The 20,029-nt window shown below is 39.0% G+C and overlaps 1 protein-coding gene across 1 annotated transcript in view; it reads right to left on the bottom strand.

The window, feature by feature from the left end:
• Positions 1 to 20,029, bottom strand: part of LOC137082143 (Fc receptor-like protein 5) — a 47,473-nt gene that overhangs the window by 6,638 nt on the left and 20,806 nt on the right. The window contains exons 3-4 of the mRNA XM_067447696.1: positions 18,128 to 18,397; positions 17,060 to 17,320 (exon numbers count right to left, since the gene is read on the bottom strand). Of these exons, the coding sequence (XP_067303797.1) occupies positions 17,060 to 17,320; positions 18,128 to 18,397 (531 nt within the window). The remainder of the gene's footprint in view (positions 1 to 17,059; positions 17,321 to 18,127; positions 18,398 to 20,029) is intronic.

Genomic DNA, 20,029 nt, shown 5'->3' with positions numbered 1-20,029 from the left:
ATATCAAAAATATCACTTGTGATCAATTTAATGTAGCCTATGTCTGATCAACAAAAGTATTAATTTCTCTCTTTTTTAATTTTGCCACAAATGTTTGAATGCTATGGTGGTTTCCACAAAAAGGAAAGGGTTAGTTCACCCAAAAATGAAATTTATTTTATTAACTCCTCTCCCTAATGTCGTTCCAAACCCGTAAGACCTCCGCTCATCTTCATAACACAGTTTAAGGGTGCGTTCACACTTGTCATGTTTGGTTCGATTAAAACGAACCCTGGTGCGGTTGCTCGGTCAGTGCGGTTCATTTGAACATATGTGAACGCTGCCATCCGAACCCCGGTGCGCACCAAACAAGCGGACCGAGAGCGCTAAAAAGATGGGTCTCGGTCCGCTTCCAAACGAACTCTGGTGCGGTTCGATTGATATATGAACGCAACACGGACCAAAGACATGTAAACGGACCAAAAACCGGACGTAATGCCACAAGATGCCACGCATGCAGCTGATTTGACGATGCGGAAAGATCGGTGTATCCAAAATGAGTAACTTTAACGTTAGAGGGCAAACGTGGAGCAAGGAGGAAGTGCCTAATCAATATTTGGTCAGACGAGCATGTTTCAAAAATGCTAGAAAAAACACACAAAAAGCAAACCTGGCTCTTCTCATCAAAGTTCCTGTGTTGCCCATTATTAGCAGGTGCAGACGACAGAACGGCCGTCTCTTTTGCATAAGAGTCGCCCGTCTCTTTTCTGCACAACGGAGGAAATCCTGCTGCTGTTTTGAATGTTTTGAACATTTTATGAGCTCTTCATGAGTTCTCAGCGGGTAAAAATAATGCCACATGTACACGCATAAAATGATCGCGTTTAATCCAGCACACAGCGTTGTTTTGAATGTTGTGAACATTTCATGAGCTCTTCATGAGTTCTCTGGTAAAAAATAATGCCATATGTACATGCATAAAATGCCCGCGCGTGTAATCCGCACACAGCATTGTTTTGAATGTTCGGTAAACGAGCGCCTACGTCATATAAGCCGACCAATCAGGTTGTGACCGTCTGCCTGTGCCTTTGGTTCGGTAACTTTAGGTTCGCTGTTAAAAATGCCCGTGTGAACGCTAAGCGGACCAGGACTATTATGTTTGTTTTTGTTTTTTGGTCCGGACCAAACGAACGAAACGAACCGAACTACAAGTGTGAACGCACCCAAAGATATTTTAGATATAGTCCGAGGCCTTTCTGTCCTTTGAATGTAAGTGTATGCACACTGTACTGTCCACGTCCAGAAGGTCATGGAAACATCATCACAGTAGTCCATATGAGACATCAGTGGGTTAGTTAGACTCTTTTGAAGCGTCGACAATACATTTTGGTCCAAAAGTAACAAAAAATACAACTTTATTCAGCATTGTCTTCTCTTCCGCGTTTGTTTTCAATCCTCAAATAAAGAATCAAACGGTTATGAATCAGCGAAGATGATGGGAGGTCTTGGGGTTGTGGAACGACATTAGGGTGAGTAATTAATGAAAGAAATTTCATTTTTGGGGGAACTAACCCTTGAAGTAGCATCATGAGCAGCAAAACTATTTTCAACACTGATAATAATCATAAATGTTTGTTGAGCATCAAATCCTAATATGAGAATGATTAGTGAAGGCTCATGTGACACTGAAGACTGGAGTAATGATGATAAAATCAGCTTTGATCACAGAAATAAATGACACTTTACTATATATTCACGTAGCAAACAGATGATGTACATCAGAATAATATTTCACTGTATTACGTTTTTTACTGCATTTTTAATTAAATAAATGCACTCTATATATATATAGCACAGCTAGACTCAGCAGGGAGGTGCAAGCCAGAAGGCGACATGAAACACTCATCCAAGCTATGAGAAAAAATAAATAAATATTTTTCATGTCTGTCATTTTTTATTTGTGTGTTAAACAAATACCAAATAATAAACTTAAAATAATAAACTTATTCAGCCATATTATCTTTCCAAGCACAGACTCTTTAGTTCAGTCAATATTTCTTTGTTTTCAAAATATCAAAAACAATATAATTCTTGCTCGCAGTAATATACTTATCTATAGTTTAATCAGAAATAAAAAAGTTTATAGACTAAAGATACATTTAAAATAATAATGAGTGCATAAACGCCCAGTCACAATATGAACTAATGCTGCGTTCTAGGCTGGTTTTTGAGCCCGTAAGGCACGACTTCAAACCACAACTCACAACTTTTAGCATTCCAGGCAAAGTCACGCCAAACTGCCTGAGCGTGAGGAACTGTGGTCGCCAGACAAGCCTGCAGCACTCCTCTCAGAAACTGAAGCATCCGCACCTCGATCGCCCCCCGGTGGCCGGTCCTAGTGTAGGTCATGAGCCCCACCCCCTCAGGGTTTTCTAATGGCCGCGAGACAAACTAAATCAATTACATTTCAAATGATTTTTTCCCAAAGTTTTTAACACAATTATTTCATTTCAAAGTGTCCATTCTTTAAATAAGTTTAGTTTTAGTTAGTTATTTGATGCTATAAAAACAGGGGGTGTGACGTCATGACTGACACCTGAGATTGAGCATTTGTTTTACCTTTTCTCTGTGTGGAAAAATACTGAGGGGTATAAAAGCTTGGGCCTTCTTTTCTTTCCTCAGTTCACACTCGAGGGAGGCATTACCTGGTTGTATTGACTGTGAGCTCATCCTTGCAAGGATTAAATCTTTATAAAGACACAATTGGCTAAAGTTTGTCTCTAATTCAGTAATGCAACGGAGTTAACTTATTTTTGTCACAACAACTGTCTCTCCAGTGAACACAGATCTGTCTGGAGTCACAGTCACTGTAGATTCGGGTAAATCTGAGAAGAAACACAAACACAAAGTGACAGATGATCAAGTCTCTGAGCGTGTTTTCTACACTGACGGTTTCATTCATCTGATAATCTGAAGGTCAGCAGCTCACGAATGAACTGAACATGGAAGATTTACACCAGAGGCTCTCAACCTTTTGTCCCATTTTGTCACAGACGAGGGTGTTTGTTTGAGCACTTCTGTCAGTCAAACAACAACAGCCTGTAAACGTTCACATAAATATACTTTATATTTCCCCACACGACGCGTCACATTTTGAGCTCATCTTTTGAGAGCGATGTAGGACACGAAGGAGACCATCTCATTTCTAATATCTTCAGAATATTTGATAATGTACTCTGAAAACATCTGTGATCTGATCAGCCTGTCACTGTATATAGAGCTGTTTGTAAACTCTTAAAGGGTTAGTTCACCCAAAAATGAAATTGATGTCATTAACTCCTCGCCCTAATGTCGTTCCACACCCGTAAGACCTCCGTTCATCTTCACACACAGTTTAAGATATTTTATATTTTAGTCCCACAGCATTATGCAGTCTATGCACACTTTACTGTCCATGTCCAGAAAGCTAATAAAAACTAGGGATGCACCGAATCCAAGATTCGGGTTCGGTTTCGGCCGAATATTGGGCATTTTGACTGGGTTCGGTTTCTGCCGAACCTTTGAATTTTTTTCCACTGAACCGAACCCGCTTGCACTACGCGATACTGGACGAACATGATGCCGCGGTTGATTATGGCAATGTGTTTACTAGGTGGACCGTTCGAATGCAGTGAGAAAGTGAAAATGAAACTTGTGAACAGAAAATGTGTTGTTTGGCAGGACTTTCAGTCACAAAAAGGCAATTCAAGTCGAGGTATATGTTAAATTTGCAATGCCGATTTGTCCCGTGGTGGCATGAAACCCTAAGTGAAGTTTTTATTAACAAAATTTCGGGAGGAGCATGTGCAGATAATTAAACCTAAATAAACACAAGTGGAGCACATCAAGCTATAATCAACAATAAGAGGGGTACTCTGGGTTCCGGCCAAATTCCGAGCCCGGAGCCCTCCCCCGGACAGCACGCCAAATACGCATAATCTTTACTCTATTTAATTTGATGTAAGTGTGAACTAGTGAAACAATAGCCGCTGGATGTCCAGTTCGCGAACGAATCGTTCTTTTTAACCGGATCTTTTTAGTGATCTGGTCGAACCAGTTCGCCAAATCGGACTGAATCGTTCTAAACGGTTTGCGTCTCAAATCATCGCTGATCCCACAAGTTACTATAGTTACTCACTTTCTGACATGAGTGACTGTCCCTCAGACTAGAAATAAACTAATATCTTGAAGTATATTTTATAACTCCAACAGTTCACTGAACTGAGACATGTTTTAACTGAGATACTGAGCATGCGTGATAGCGTGGTCTTGAACAGAACTGTTTCTCTGAGTGGGACGGCTGCTGTATCCTTCTCGAAGGATGCTGATAATATATGAGCACGGGTGAACCAAGGATTTGTGTAAGTTTATGTTATGTCAATGTAAGTTTATTTCATCTGTGTAAAACATCGGTGTTTGCACGACAGTGGCTGTATTAAGTGCTTTTGCAAAACATGAATTAAAAAACGTATCCAAGATGATGATGATGACAATAATAATTATTACTATACTAAGTTTTAATTACAAATACTTTACATGAATGTGTTTGAATGCATTTTCATCCGCCGGGATGATAGAAATGACGTCATTACGTAAAGACGTAAAAGAAGCGGTGATCCGTTTTTTTTTTTGTGCATGAAGGAATCTACAGACAGCAATACGGCACAGTCATCCTGGCATAATGTTGCCTTTTTTTAAATTAAATTAAAAATACACTGCTGTGGACGTTGTTTATGTCATTAATGTGTTTACTGTGATAATGGACTGAGGATGGGAGATGGATTCGGTATTCGGATTCGGCAGAATCTTAACCAGTGGATTCGGTATTCGGCATAAAAATCTGGATTCGCTGCATCCCTAATAAAAACATCATCAGAGTAGTCCATATGTGACATCAGTTGGTTGATTAGTGTCTCTTGAAGCATTGAAAATACATTTTGGTTCAAAAATATCAAAAACTACGCTTTTATTAAAGTGATTTCAGCAGTTCGGTTCGCGCCAAACTGCTGAAATCACGTGAATAAAATTGTAGTTTTTGATATTTTTGGACCAAAATGTATTTTCAATGCTTCAAGAGACTCTAATGGGTTCACAGAAGTGATGCTTATGTAAGTCAATGACAGGCAGCATCCGTGGTCCACTCACAGATTCCCAACACACATTTAATTATTTACATTTGTAAAAGTAGACATGATTTTATGAATATTTATAGCCTACTTTTATATTTCGGAGCAACTAACTCCACTCCTACCCTAAACCTACCCACTGTCAACAATATAACACACATAACAGGCAAATAAATGTACAGTCACAGTTATTTATTGCAAAAACGGACCAGAAACAGTATAGAAGTATTAACTCATGCTGTATTCCAAGTCTTCTGAAGTCATACGATATCTTCATGAAGTTGATCTTAATGTTTTAATCGTTGAAATGATGATCGCGCTCCACACACGCACTCATTCATATTTCTGATTTAAATGATACAGACGACTCTTCAGCATGATGACGTGATCAGTCACGAGACACACGACAGCCAATGCTGTCAAAGCTGACCTGACGTTTCTTCCGGCGGCAATATTTGAAATGTATTAATAGGATTGTTTGAGATGAGCAAAATCTGCGCAGAACCGATCACCGGTGATCAGCGCGAGATACATGCCGGTTAGAAATGTGTCCGAGGGCGGTCCGCCTTGCTCTGATGTCATGCTGACGTATGTCAAATATCTCTCGCGAGCGAAAGACGGATGTGTCGGATTCTGCAGCCTAATATTCGGCGGATGGACTCGACGTTACTGATCATTTTTGGGGATTTTCTTCACAGAAATCATTCGTTTGGCCTCGGGACACTTGGAGTATTTGTAGTTTCTGAATAAATTATGCCTGCAGTATCTGTGTATCTGCCTGTTATATCCTGCTTTTTATAATACACAAATGGATAGGTTGGGAAGGGATGGAGTTAAGTGTTCAAAACGTGTCTGAATAAAAAGAAAAAGAAAAGTAAATAAAATGATGCTGACTGAATCAAACTGACGAATATAAGGTGTTGGAACAGGGAATCTGTGTGTGGACCACGGATGCTGCCTGTCATTGACTTACATAGGCGATTCCATTAAACTACCACGTATTTTTGAGTTAAGGGTCCGTGTTCATTTCACGGAAATCTGTGAGATCAGGTTGAATATTGCCTGTACGCTCACTGAGAGAAAGCACATGTTATCAGCATGCTTTGGAGAAATAGAAATGTTTCGTTTATAATTAGTTAAGATGTTCTCAACCTTGGAAGAAAGTGGTATTCTCTGGAGTTTGTGTGTGTGTGTGTGTGTGTGTGTGTGTGTGTGTGTGTGTGTGTGTGTGTGTGTGTGTGTGTGTGTGTGTGTGTGTGTGTGTGTGTGTGTGTGTGTGTGTGTGTGTGTGTGTGTGTGTGTGCGCGCGCCAGATATGTGCATGCCTAATGTTGGAGATTTCTGCAGAAAACGCCAGACTTGAAGACGCTTTTCTGTGGCCTATGAGGTCACCGTGATATATTTCTGGTTATGGGGCGACGACTTGTCTACCTAGTTTGGCTCCTATCTGTTTATCGTGTGGAAAGTTACTACGCCATTTCTAGTGGATACGGTTTTAGCGTGATGTGTTCTCTGTTATAAATGGAGCTGTCAGGATATGACAAACTGTCCACTCGTGCAGCATCTCTGAGTGCAGGACAGTTCTTGATGCAGTAAGTACGTAATGTACGATAAGTTGATATGCTCTTTTAAGTGGAGTTTATTTCATTGTTCTTATTCTGCTAAACAGACTATGAGAGAGCTGATAATATTGTTTAGTTTGTAATTTACTGTTTTATCACTACAGAATGTGGACATTTAAGTTCGACATTCAATTATTTACTTCTGTTTAAATAGTTTATTACAGAAACTACCTCAGCTGTATACTGCCTTGTGCACAAGGTTGAAACTTGCTCTATAAAATATTGCACTAAAGAATGAGTTGAATATGTTAAATTGTTCTCTTATATCTACATAAAGGATATGTGGCTTATTTAAGGGCAAAATTGTCCAGATACAGTTTAACAGGTCCATTTACAACCCTATAAATTGTCCCTAGGATGCAGGGTTGCCAACTCTCACGCATCTGGCGTGAGACTCACGCTTTCAGGCTCGGTGTCACGCTCTCACTCCGCATCAGCTCAATCTCACGCCAAATTGCCAAACCTGCTTTTGATATTAAACAAAGCTATAAGCTTTAATTTTTTTTTTTGTGTTTTAATGAAATTCAAACAATAAATAGCGTTTTGGTGCTAATGTGGCATAATGTTAAAGCGTTAAAAGCATAAATGTTAAATGTGTTACTTTCTAGCTTCCCTGAGGATGGCACTCCACTGATTCTGCTTGGTGACTTCAACATCCATCTTGATAAACACCTAGCCACAGACCTCAGCACTCTACTGACTTCATTTGACCTTAAGTTAGTATCTACTACGGCTACTCACAGATCAGGTAACCAATTAGACCTGGTCTACACACGCAACTGCTCCACAGACAACACTTTAGTTACTCCATTACACACCTCAGACCACTTTCTCATCACTCTTAACCTCATACTGACTCCTGATACAACACGTACTCCTACACAGATCACCTTTCGGCATAATCTACGCTCACTCTCTCCCTCTCGCCTATCCACTATGGTTTCATCTTCACTCCCTCCTTTTATCAGTCTCTTCTCTCTTCTTTCTCTACAAATGTCTCCACTGCTAAAACAACATACTACCACAACAAAATCAACAAATACTCTGACTCTCGCAAACTCTTTAAAACATTCTCCTCTCTCCTTTGTCCTCCTCCTCCCCCTCCTTCATCAACTCTTACAGCTGATGACTTTGCATCATTTTTCACAAACAAAACATCTCTCATCAGCAAACTTCAAACTTTTGAATCAGATGCCTCCTCCTCTCTGATCAGAGTCCTGAAGTGGTGAACACCATTAAAGAACTGGCATTCAGAGGAGCAATCCCCAACAAGTAGCAATTCTTCACTTTCCCTCCCCAGACTGCTCTGTTGCTGTTAGCTTTATTACTTTCACTCCACCATAAGCACTGCACTCAACGCACACTAAGTAACTTCCAAAACCAACAGAGAGGTCCGGACAGGAGTTGTTTGGACACGATGCCTCTGTGTACAGACGTGAGATTGTGTTTCACTAACACTGCATGTACATGAGCAGCTTTTCTTTAATTGAATCCAGAATAATTCATGACTTGTGCTGTGTTTAATCAGTATCTAAGAGCAGCATCTTTAAGACGTGTTATATGTTCAAAATTAGTATGTTTGTAGGCTTCAGTGAAATGTGCGCTGGTTTCTCTCCGCGTTCTGAACTGGTGTGCGAGTCTCATCGTCTATAAACACAAGCTCTTATCATCTCCATCCTGAGCAATTAATTACATGTTTCTCGTTCTTCCATGTCAAAGGGTCTGTTATTATCAGATCTGTTGAAGATGCAGATTCTGTTCATGGGTGCCAAGACATTTTAGGAAATCCAGACCGGACAATGTTTACTGCCTTGTCCAGGATAAAGAGTGTGTGGTGACCCAATATACAAGTATGGTGATATTAAATGACTAAAACCGGGATATAAGATATAAGATGGTCACCATATTGCCCATATTGGTTTGTAGGCAGTGCCGTTTCTAGGCATAGGCAAACTAGGCGGTCGCCTAGGGCGCCAACAGCTGGGGGGCGCCAATGAGCCCCCGCCCCAACAAGATTTTTTAGTTATTTCATATATATTTTATTATTAATATTTCGTACTTTTGCTATTTCAAGGCATTATGATTAGTTGCGATTATTGGAGTGAAGTCGCCATGGTGATAGTGGCGCTGCTGTAATGAAATGAGATCATGTAGAGGGCGGCAGGGAACGTCGTCATCCGTGGCGTTGTGACGCTTGTGTCCGAGTGAAAAATGCGGATAGCTCACTTAATGTAACTGGAGTGGATGCAAAGACGGAGGCGGAAACAGAAAACAGATCGCACTTTATTCCCCGCTGAACTCTCATCACAAACTCCCTTTCCGTCCACAGCATTACTTAATAAAACAAAATAACTGACTGTTAGCAACAGAAAACAGAAAATAATCCCCACACATGGGAGCACAAGACTTGCAGACTTCGTTTGCAGGGAGCGCGCGCAACTCTTAAAGGGGCCACACTATATTTCTACTCATTACAGCGTGCTTTAGTTTCATCATCATGATAAGGTTAAAGCCATAAGGGGCTCTCAGTATCGTAAAAAGAAAAAGAAGATATATAAAAAACAAAGTGAAATATACAGGTATGTTAAACTACTTACTGGTTACTTGTTCTCTACTAAGCTGGTCGCTCTTTCATAACGTTGAGCAAAACATTACACTGAATATTAGTACTGAACGGACCACACGCCATGCTCATTTCAGGTGCAGAACATTATAGCAATTAATTTGAATAAAAAAAACATTACATCAGAGATAGCTGTTTAGTGTAAATTGATCAAGTAGGTTAATACTGTCATAACCATAGGCGTCACTAAGCCCTTTTTTATGAACTTATGCCTCAGCCCCCCTAAAAAAATATGTGATTAACCTTTAAAACATATGAAACTGGCGCGAGACTTCGGCTACGGCTACGGCTACGGCTACGGCTTCGTCCCGTCTTTTAGTCTTTGTGTCGCTGTGTTCTTCAATCCGCAGCGGCGCCGAGTGACATGGTTTTCAAGCTATTGTTATCTAATTTTTTGGCCTTCAGAACATCTTAAAATACACATATGTAGATCATAGAAATCAAAATTTTCTCGGGGGAGCATGCCCCCGACCCCCCCAACATCTGTGATCTCAGTGATAATAAACCTAGCTACATTATTCGATTAATGCATGTACAATATGCCCATGAAATAAGGAAGTCATATTTGCTATATAAGTTATAGTTTTTTGTTTTTTTTTGGGAAGGGGGGGGGGGGGGGGGCAACATATGAATCTTGCCTAGGGTGCCAGAAAGGCTAGAAACGGCCCTGTTTGTAGGCTTCAGTGAAATGTGCGCTGGTTTCTCTCCGCGTTCTGAACTGGTGTGCGAGTCTCATCGTCTATAAACACAAGCTCTTATCATCTCCATCCAGAGCAATTAATTACATGTTTCTCGTTCTTTCATGTCAAAGGGTCTGTTATTATCAGATCTGTTGAAGATGCAGATTCTGTTCATGGGTGCCAAGACATTTTAGGAAATCCAGACCGGGCAATGTTTACTGCCTTGTCCAGGATAAAGAGTATGTGCCCAGATAGCAGACAAACAGTGAATCAGCGTTGAATCAATGTTAATGCATCAACTAAAATATCATTGAATCAATGTTGAGATGTCAATGTTGAGAATGTTGATTTTTCATCAGGTTTGCACCCTGAAATAATGTTATTTCAACAATGAAAAAAAGATCAATCTTGCTTTAGGTACAGCAGGATTCTATGCCAGTTAATTTGTCTCTTTATTTTATTCATTTTAATCAGAGACCATGTGTGGCTGCAATCGATATGATTTTGCATCAAAAAGTCACTCAAAGTAAACAACATCCTTCAGTTTAGATGCAAATGTATTTATTTATGCCCCCACAGTTACAACAGGAAATCTCACATTGACTTAAAACAATTACATCTGAATTTATGACACAAATGAGAAGAGCCTAGAAAAACATGACAACCTGCATCTGCAAAATGGAAGTAAATACAAATGTAAACTTGCCAATAAATACAGAAATGACACATTACTACTGAAAGAAAGAAGGTAGAAGAAAGAAAAATACTCCAAACTCAGGGGTTTCCACCATGAACAATGTCCCGAAGCCTTTCAGGTTGTAATGGAGCCAGTTCTGCACCGTCCCAGCAAAGATAAACTCTGATGCCTCTTATTATCAGCATTCACGGCATCTAAAACAACAAGAAGTTAGTAAATATTTGGAAATGTGATTAATTATACATTACAAATATAGCGTACTACAAAATGAAGTGAAACTTGAAATTTTATCAAAATCTTGATATCCCAGTTAAAACGGTAACATTAAATTCAGGACTATTAATGCATTTTAGTACAGACTTTAAAGGACCTGCAGACACACAATGAATGAAAAAGCAAAGTGACTATATCCGGTGTTTTATCTAATAATATTGTTGTATTTAATAGTAAATAAATAAAGTGTGAAAATGAAACAAGTAAATGAATGACCAAATAGCTAAATTAAGAAAATAAAAGAGGAGCTGTATAGGCTACATGGTGGTTTGGAAGAGATTTTTTTTTTCCATTTACAACACGAACTGGAGGCACAACTGTTTACTAAATTTCTGTAGTTTGATATAGCTGCCTACAGAACTTAAAGATCTCACTCTTTTCTTTTTACTTGCTGCATTAAAGATTAAACTGTAATGATGTAATTGTGATCTGCTCTCGTGATGATATCTCACAGCTGAAGCAGAGCTGAACTGATTGTATTTCCCCTCACCGCGCTAACAGGTCAATCAGTTCTAGTTCTGCTTCAGCTGTGAGATACTCTCACGAGTGGCGAACACAATTACTGACAAGCCAGAAATTCATCTAACCTTCCGATCGCCTCTCGTTTATACACTGGACGAATATAGGATGATTCAAAATGATTCATCTGTTTGTGGATCCGCGCGCGCATGCATTCATTGACTTGTGAGTCGATCCTATGGTCTCAAAATCCAAATGAATCAAATAGGATCGACTCACAAGTCAATGAATACATGTGCAGAACCCTTTCCACAAATGCACATCTTACTCGTTGCACGCACAGATTAATCATCTTAATACTAAAATCATCACATAAAATAGATGAACACCTCACAACAAACGACGCACGACAAAAAAAAAAAAAAAAAAAAAACGTTGCACGAGTCAGAATTCGGACACAATTCACAGTGTATATGCCAATCTTAAGAAAAAAAATGAATACAAATATGATATGGTTTGGTTAAAACAAACTGAAACTCAATGTATTAAGATTATCCTGGCCGTTGGTTGTGTAACTTACGAGGGCGCTCATGTGACTATTATTAACATTGCAGTTCACTCTAACTCGCTGAGGAGAAACACACAAGTTGTAAAACATAAAGATGAATAAAAACACTAAATTAAAATTGAGATGAATTTTATAATTATATTTTTGTAGGCCACTTACCTCTAAAAAACATGGTCGTTGTCTTGTGTCTTTTTCGCGATTGAAGTCTGTTCAGCTGCGCTTGCTTTGGTTGATTGGTGGTTGTCTTGAAGGTGCATTACCGCCACCTGCTGGATTGGATTGTGGCTCATTCGATAGGGACACATATTCTAAATTCTTTATTAACTCTGTATTCTTTAGATAAATAATGAAATGCATGTACATTCTACATGATTTAAATAATAATAATAGGCTACATTTTTATTTATTTAAGACTGATAGACTACATTTATGGTAGAAGTTCTTTGTTTTTTTATTTATTTATTTTTTACATTTTTTATTATAATAACATGAAGCACAGAATGACAACATTACATGCCAGTAAGCAGGAAAATAATATACCTTTTAAAAAGATTCATAGTTTTTACAGCTTTCTTATTGGAAGAGTCAGAAATCAAACACGCATACAATTTCCACTCTTCCAGAAAAATGTAAAGAAAGGCTTACAATTACAAAATGTACATTTATGTATTCTTTCTGAATCCACATACTCGTTGGTGTACTCATCGTATCCTTTGAGGATAATAAATGTGCTCACATTCACACAAATGTACCCAATTGATTTGGACTTAACATGTTGAATAATGTGACAGATAGATTGACTGTAAGCCTCACCGCTGGAAAATTAAGCTGACCAAACGTCAGCATTGATTCAATGTTTGTCTTTTCAACACTGAAAAGTATGGAATTATCAACATTGATCCAATATTATTTAGCAGTGAATTTTCAACATTGGTCCAGTATGGTGTTAGCATTGAATTTTCAACATTGATCCAATATTACTTAGCATTGAAATTTCAACCTCAACCAAAATGATGATTCTGATGGAATTTCAACATTGAATCAATGTCACCATGCTATCTGGGTGGTGACCCAATATACAAGTATGGTGATATTAAATGACTAAAACCGAGATATAAGATTTTGGCCATATTGCTCATATTGGCCATTCATTCCCTGTGTGACTTTTCCAAAGGCTTGTGTTTGGTTTTGACCACGAGGGGTCGCTGTGGTCAAAGCTTCAGCTCTGCCACTCTGAGCTCGACTGATATGTCTGAGGTGAAGCACTCACTTATTAGCATACGGACCAAGAAATGTGGAAATAAATAAATGTTGAAATAAATAAAAGAAAAAAAACGGAAATAAATGTGGAAATAAATAAATGATGAAATAAATAAAAGAAAAAAAACAGAAATAAAAATGGAAATAAATAAATGATGAAATAAATAAAAGAAAAAATCTAAATGAATGTGGAAATAAATAAATGATGAAATAAATAAAAGAAAAAATCTAAATGAATGTGGAAATAAATAAATGTGGTGAAATACATCTATACATAAAAAGGAAATAAAAATAAAAATACTCATTTATTTTCTTTGTATATTTATTTATCCTCTTAAACTCAGAGGACCCTGTACAGGGTCGGGAATGACATCGTCATGTATATACTTTTAATTTTAAATGTCTGTGGAGAAGCTGTGATGTATGTGATACCATTTGAAAGCTTAGAGGCTCTACTTTCTGGAGATAGGCATCACTTTGGCATTTGTTTTACACAAAGTAATGTTTTAACACTAAATTACTCTGGTGGATTTGACCTACTAACTGTGCGTTCACACCGCCGGCGGCGAGAGCGGCCAGCTGGCCGGAAGTCATTCATTTTCAATGGAAGCCGGGCGGCGAGCTCCGGCGAGAGCGGCGCGGCGCGGCGCGTCTTGGACGTCGAGGAGAGTTGAAATCAGCTCAACTTTATGGTAATGAGCTATGACGCGGTTCGGCGGCAACAGGCGGCAACCAGTCAGAATGTAGAAGTGCTCCGCTTGAGAGAAATCCAGATAACGCAGGCCTGTAAACTTTGGTTCCGACCACATTAGTTCCCAAGCAATTTGTAGGAGAGGTTGATCATTGCTGTGCGGGGTTCCCTATCATTTATGACGAGATCATTCATAGTGATGTGTAATTTGTTAAAGGGGGGGTGAAACACTCAGTTTCAGTCAGTGTCATGTCAATCTTGAGTACCTATAGAGTAGCATTGCATCCTGCGTATCTCTGAAAAGTCTTTATTTTTTTTATAATTATATAAGAAAGATGCGCTGTTCCGAGTCTTTCCGAAAAAAGCCGAGCGGGTGGGGGCGTATCGTGTGAGCGGAGCTAAATAATGACGTGTGCTCGCTGCTGCTATTGTGTTGAGTCCATAAAAATATGGCTTTTAATCAGATACAGCCATACATCTATGATCCGGAATCAGACCCAGAGGCTGCAGTTGAACAGGAGCAGCAGCAAAAACGACTAGAGCAGGACGTCTCTATGTGGTACAAGTTATACACTAACTATATAATATGCTTAGCGACTTGTGTTATTTACATATTTATACTTGAATTATATCGTCATATTTTTGTCTTTGAAGGTGTACATGTGGGAAGTGCAGTTGTGCACGTGTGTGTGTGTGTGTTTACGCGTGGTTTAGACAATTGTAACGTTATTAAGCGGACTGGTTTTGCACGGCAGGTTAAGTTAGTGTTTACATAGAAAGACACGGAATAGTAGCGCATTTGAATGAAGAAGCGCGCTTATTTAGTTCAACATATTTCCCCCCTCTTTGTGTATTGTTGTTTGGAGTGTTTTTACAATACACAAACATAAAGTTACACATATAGTGGCCAGCTAAACAAATGTACACGCACTACACATCGCATGCTCCATTGATCAATTAACTATACGTGATCATGTTTGGGCTACTTGATGAGCATAGGCAAAAACACAGACATTTGAAGCAGTCTCACTCACCGCCTGCGGTACTAACGTTGGGACCTTTATCGTTGGGACTGCTCCATCCTTCAGCATTAGGCGATCGGAAAATCCGGCGTCGAGCTGGGCCTTGTTTATGAAACAGTCGGCACCGAAATGCAGCGAACAGATATAAACATTCGCGCAACTCAGTTGCTGATCCGGAAAAGCAAATTACATCCACTGTTGCCTTAACGCGGGGTTTTTTGGGAATCTGTGCAGGACTGTCTTGGTCTGGCAACCAAAAACGCACTTTTTGATGTCATTGTTATGTGCACATCACCTGTGCAGCGCAGCCTACGAGCCAGCGCTTTGATGGGCGTAGCCTGTTACTTTCGCTCTCTCCCTCTCTCTCTCTCACGCTCTTCCGGTAGAATTGTCCGTAAGGCCCATACAAGGAAATTCCGCCCCCATTAACGTCAAAGGGGACGCATGATCGCAAAAAACTTGCCGAAACTTATGACTAACCGGAAGTAGTATTTTTGACAAAGAAATACTCCCATCAAACGTCCACCTTAACTTTTGAAACTTTGTCCATGTTTAGTATGGGATTCCAAGTCTTTAACAGTGTAAAAAGATCAGTATGCATGAAACAGCATTTCACCCCCCCTTTAAGAAGTCGCACAACACTATTTTACAGGCGCTAGAACGCTCGTTGTTCAGCGGGTATGCAATTAATTCTTACTTTCACATTTAAACGATTTCATGAAGTTAATTTATACCCTACTTGTGGTTAGTATATCCATCAACATGATTGTTTGATTTGCGGCCTCTTTAAATACAGTTTAAAAAAAGAAAAAACATTCGATCTACATCAGAGCTTTCTACAGTGTCGTTGCCAGGGCGACAAGAGCGAATTTTGACGCTCTCGCTGGCGGCGGTGTGAACGCACGGTAAGTGTAAGGAGTAGAAATATAGTGTGGCCCCTTTAAGAGCCGCGCGCTCCCGGTAAACGAGGTCGGCATTTTGTGTATGTGCGCACTGAGTCTTGAGCTCCCATGTGTGGGGATTATTTTCTGTTTTCTGTTGCTAACAGTCAGTTATTTTGTTTTATTAAGTAATGCTGTGGACGGAAATGGAGTTTGTGATGAGAGTTTCGCCGGGAATAAAGCGCGATCTGTTTGATGTTAATCGCCTCCGTGTTTGCATCCACTCCAGTTACATTAAGTGAGCTATCCGCGGACACAAGTGTTACATAAATTCAGCATTTTGCCGTCATTTTACAGGAAACCCTTTAAAGTTACAAAAACACTGCTAAAAGTGATAAACCTGTAAGTATATGTTGTCTAAGCTAGTAAGCACGTAGGCACTTTTTGATTTCTTTTTTTATATAAATTCATGTTTGAAAGTGTGTAACTCAGGCCCTGTGTGCTCTAGGACCCTGCAGACACTTTGGGCTGTTTCCAGCATGTATAATTAATTTAATGACACTGGGATATTGCATTTATATCACTGTATATGGTGGTGGTGGGGGGGGTGGGGGTGGAGGGGGGTAGCAGGGTCAGGGGAGGGGAAAAAAGGTTAGGGGAAAGGGGGGTCATCCCTTCAGACCCATTTGAGTAAATCTGTCATACAACACGACACAGACAAACTTCTTTTTTCCACTATTTTCTGTAATTTAGTGGAAACAGCCCAAACTGTCTGCAGGGTCCTAGAGCTCACAGGGCCTGAGTTACACACAACAATTAATTTATAAAAAAAAAACTAGCCTACTTTTTTGGGGGTTATTACAGCTTAGACAACATATACTTACAGGTTCATCACTTTTAGCAGTGCTTTATGTAACTTTAAAGGGTTTAATGTTGAATGACAGCAAAATTAATGAAATGAATTTGACCCCTAGACCACTGTATGTGTGTATGGGAAGCTTTTCAATTTGGGTCGGCCAAATCCAGGCGGAAATCCCAAAAAATGGTCCTGGTGTTCGAGAGGATATGTATGTATTTATGTATGTATTTATTATTAGTTTAGTAATTCTGTTGATGTGATGTCAGTTATGATCACTCACCCGTCACAGTCAGAGTCACTACATCACTCGAGTGAGAGCAGAATAATCCTGATCCTGATCCTCTACAGCCGTAACAGCTGCACCTCTGTGTGTGATCTGCAGTGATCTTGAACTCTTTCTCATTAGAGCGCTGATCTTCACCATCACACTGCCATCCGTATGTCCATCCTTCCCCCTGTACGTCACATGTGAGAGTGACAGTCTCTCCTCTGAATATCTGTGATGGTTCAGGCTTTACAGTCAGAACAGCTTTAGGTCTCGCTGTAAGAAGTGCACAAACAGAAGTTATGATTAAACATCTCACAAAATCAAATGAAGTGAATTGACTCGATCTGTCCTAAACTCTTCATAAATGTCACCGCACAAAAGAAGATATTTTAAAGAACAGATTCTAGAGAGCGTTTGATTGGACAGAAAATCTGATGAGAAGCTGAAGAGTGATGTCATCAAAATCACTGATCCTTATTGGCTGGCGTGAGAGACTGTGAGTTTTGAACTGTTATCTTCTAAATGTGAATTGTGTCGTTGTTGTGGAGCAACACTGGCTTATAGATAACAGTAAGACGACCATATTCATACTAAAAGACAAAACACTTCCATTTTGATTTCATGTGGACATTAAACTCAGTTCATTGACACTTAAAAAGAGAACAATAATGGAAATACATTTACGCAATAAATGGTAAATATTCATCAAAATAAAGAGAAATATAGTTCATTCATTTCATCAAAAACAATTCTGTCATGACCACAAATGTGGCGAGTGTGAGCCTCAAATAAACAGAAACATTATTAAAGAATAATATCCTGAGACCAATTTGTTTTTCTTGTAGTGCAACAAGACCTTCAGATTAAATTATTAAATCATGGTAATGTCATTTTTTTATATAAAGTTAACCATGCTGAAAAGCCACAGAATAGTAAGAAAGGCTCGACACACACAAGACGTGCAGTGACTGAATAATGACTAAAAGTGAATCTCTTCAGTCTATTCTAACAGATGTGGTTAATAAGAGTTAAAATATGGATTTAGATGATCATTAGACAGATGTGAATATGAAGACTCACCTGATACAGTCAGTGTAAGAGCATCACTGATGTCTGATCTCTGTGAGTCTGGTCTCTCTCCTCTACAGCTGTATTCACCACTGACATACACACTAGCTGTGAAACTGAACTCTGCTGTTGGTGTTGATGTATATGGATAGACAGTGTATCTATCTCTAAACCATCTGTATGTCCACTGAGTGTCTCCTCCTCCCGGTATGACACATGTGAGAGTGACTGTCTCTCCACTGAACACTCGCTGATCCGGCTTCACCTTCACTACAGGTTTCACTGAGAAACAGAAGGAAATATTGAAAAGCATTGCAGATCACTGTCAGGAACTCAAAGCTTCTTCATGAGGAAAACACTATAAATTCAATTATAAATCTAGAACATAGTTTTCTTGTCAATTGTAATAATTACATCAAAAACTGGTGTTAAAAACTAAATTAAACTGATATATGTGTCCAGTCTGTCCTCTGTGTTCTTGATCTGCCTGTTCTGACCAGTAGATGGCGCTGTCTACAGTCAGGATATAGTGCAGGTATGACATCATCTGTAGGATTTTAACACTTCTGGTTCCCTCATAATGAAGTCGATGTTTTTTTTTTTTGAATGGGGTTTTGTGTAAATGACTGAAATAATGTCTGTGGTGAACTCAAGCTGAAGACTTGCCGTAAACTTAGTGATGGTGACGTTGAAGACGAGCGACTGTGCTGTAAATCGTTTATAGACGACCTTTTGCTTTTTACTTCTGGCAACGGCATTTAGGCTTCAAAATCCATAAAAGTTGAAAATGATCTTGACGGACAAATGTAAGCAGAACCGGACTGACCATCGGGAGCACCGGGTGGATTCCTGCTGGCCTGGAAACTGATTGGGTCTGCTGCCCTCTTTCTTTCTTTCTTTCTTTCTTTCTTTCTTTCTTTCTTTCTTTCTTTCTTTCTTTCTTTCTTTCTTTCTTTCTTTTTTTCTTTCTGTCTTTCTTTCTTTCTTTTTTTTTTTATTTTTTTTTTTTTACTTTTTCCAAGATGAGCAATTTGGGTTAAAAAGTAGATAGATGTTTTTTTCTTTTTTTTTTTCTTGAAAACGGCCGATGGTTTGTCTAGATCAGACCCTATTCCTCCTCTGGGATCGGTCAGAGCCTCTGAAGCTCTTCCTTTGGTCCTTCAATATTTCGGTTCCCATTGAAGTCCATCATGTGGAGAATGTTTTCCTCAAAAAATCGAATTTCTTTTCGACTGAAGAAAGAAAGACATGAACATCTTGGATGACATGAGGGGTGAGTAAAATATCAGGACATTTTCATTTTAAAGTGAACTAATCCTTTAATGTTGATGATCCCGTTATTTTACATATGAATCTGCTTACATGCGAAAACTTTATTTTACGTCTTCTTCGCCTGTGTTTTAATCAGGAGATGCTGTACTCATTCAGACGATGTGTAATAGCGCCCCCTAACATTTAACAGTGAAAACACGGAAACAAAAAACGTTTTGGCAGGGAAAGAGTTAATGTACAATTCCTGAAGAAATGGTGCATGTTCAGTTGTTACCCTACATTTAGCATGTTGCTAGCATGATTAACATGATGTTAACATGATTAGGATGCTAGCATAATCTTAACACGATTAAAATAACATGATTAACATGTTGTTAACATAATGTTAACACAATTAACATGTTTTAACAAGATGTTAACACAATTAGCATGCTTATTAGCATTATGCTATCAAGATTAGCGTGTTGTTTACATGATGTTAACACGATTAACATGTTGTTACCATAATATTAACACGATTAGCATGTTTTTGACATGATGTTAACACAATTAGCATGTTGTTATTATGTTAACACGATTAGCATGTTTTGTTAGCATTATGTGAACACAATTAGCATGTTGTTAGCATAATGTTAACACGAT

The sequence above is a fragment of the Pseudorasbora parva genome, chromosome 1 (genome assembly GCF_024679245.1).
Source record: "Pseudorasbora parva isolate DD20220531a chromosome 1, ASM2467924v1, whole genome shotgun sequence".
NCBI lineage: Eukaryota > Metazoa > Chordata > Actinopteri > Cypriniformes > Gobionidae > Pseudorasbora > Pseudorasbora parva.
Note: the sequence above shows the minus strand (reverse complement) of the source record. Positions and strands in the feature narration are given on the sequence as shown.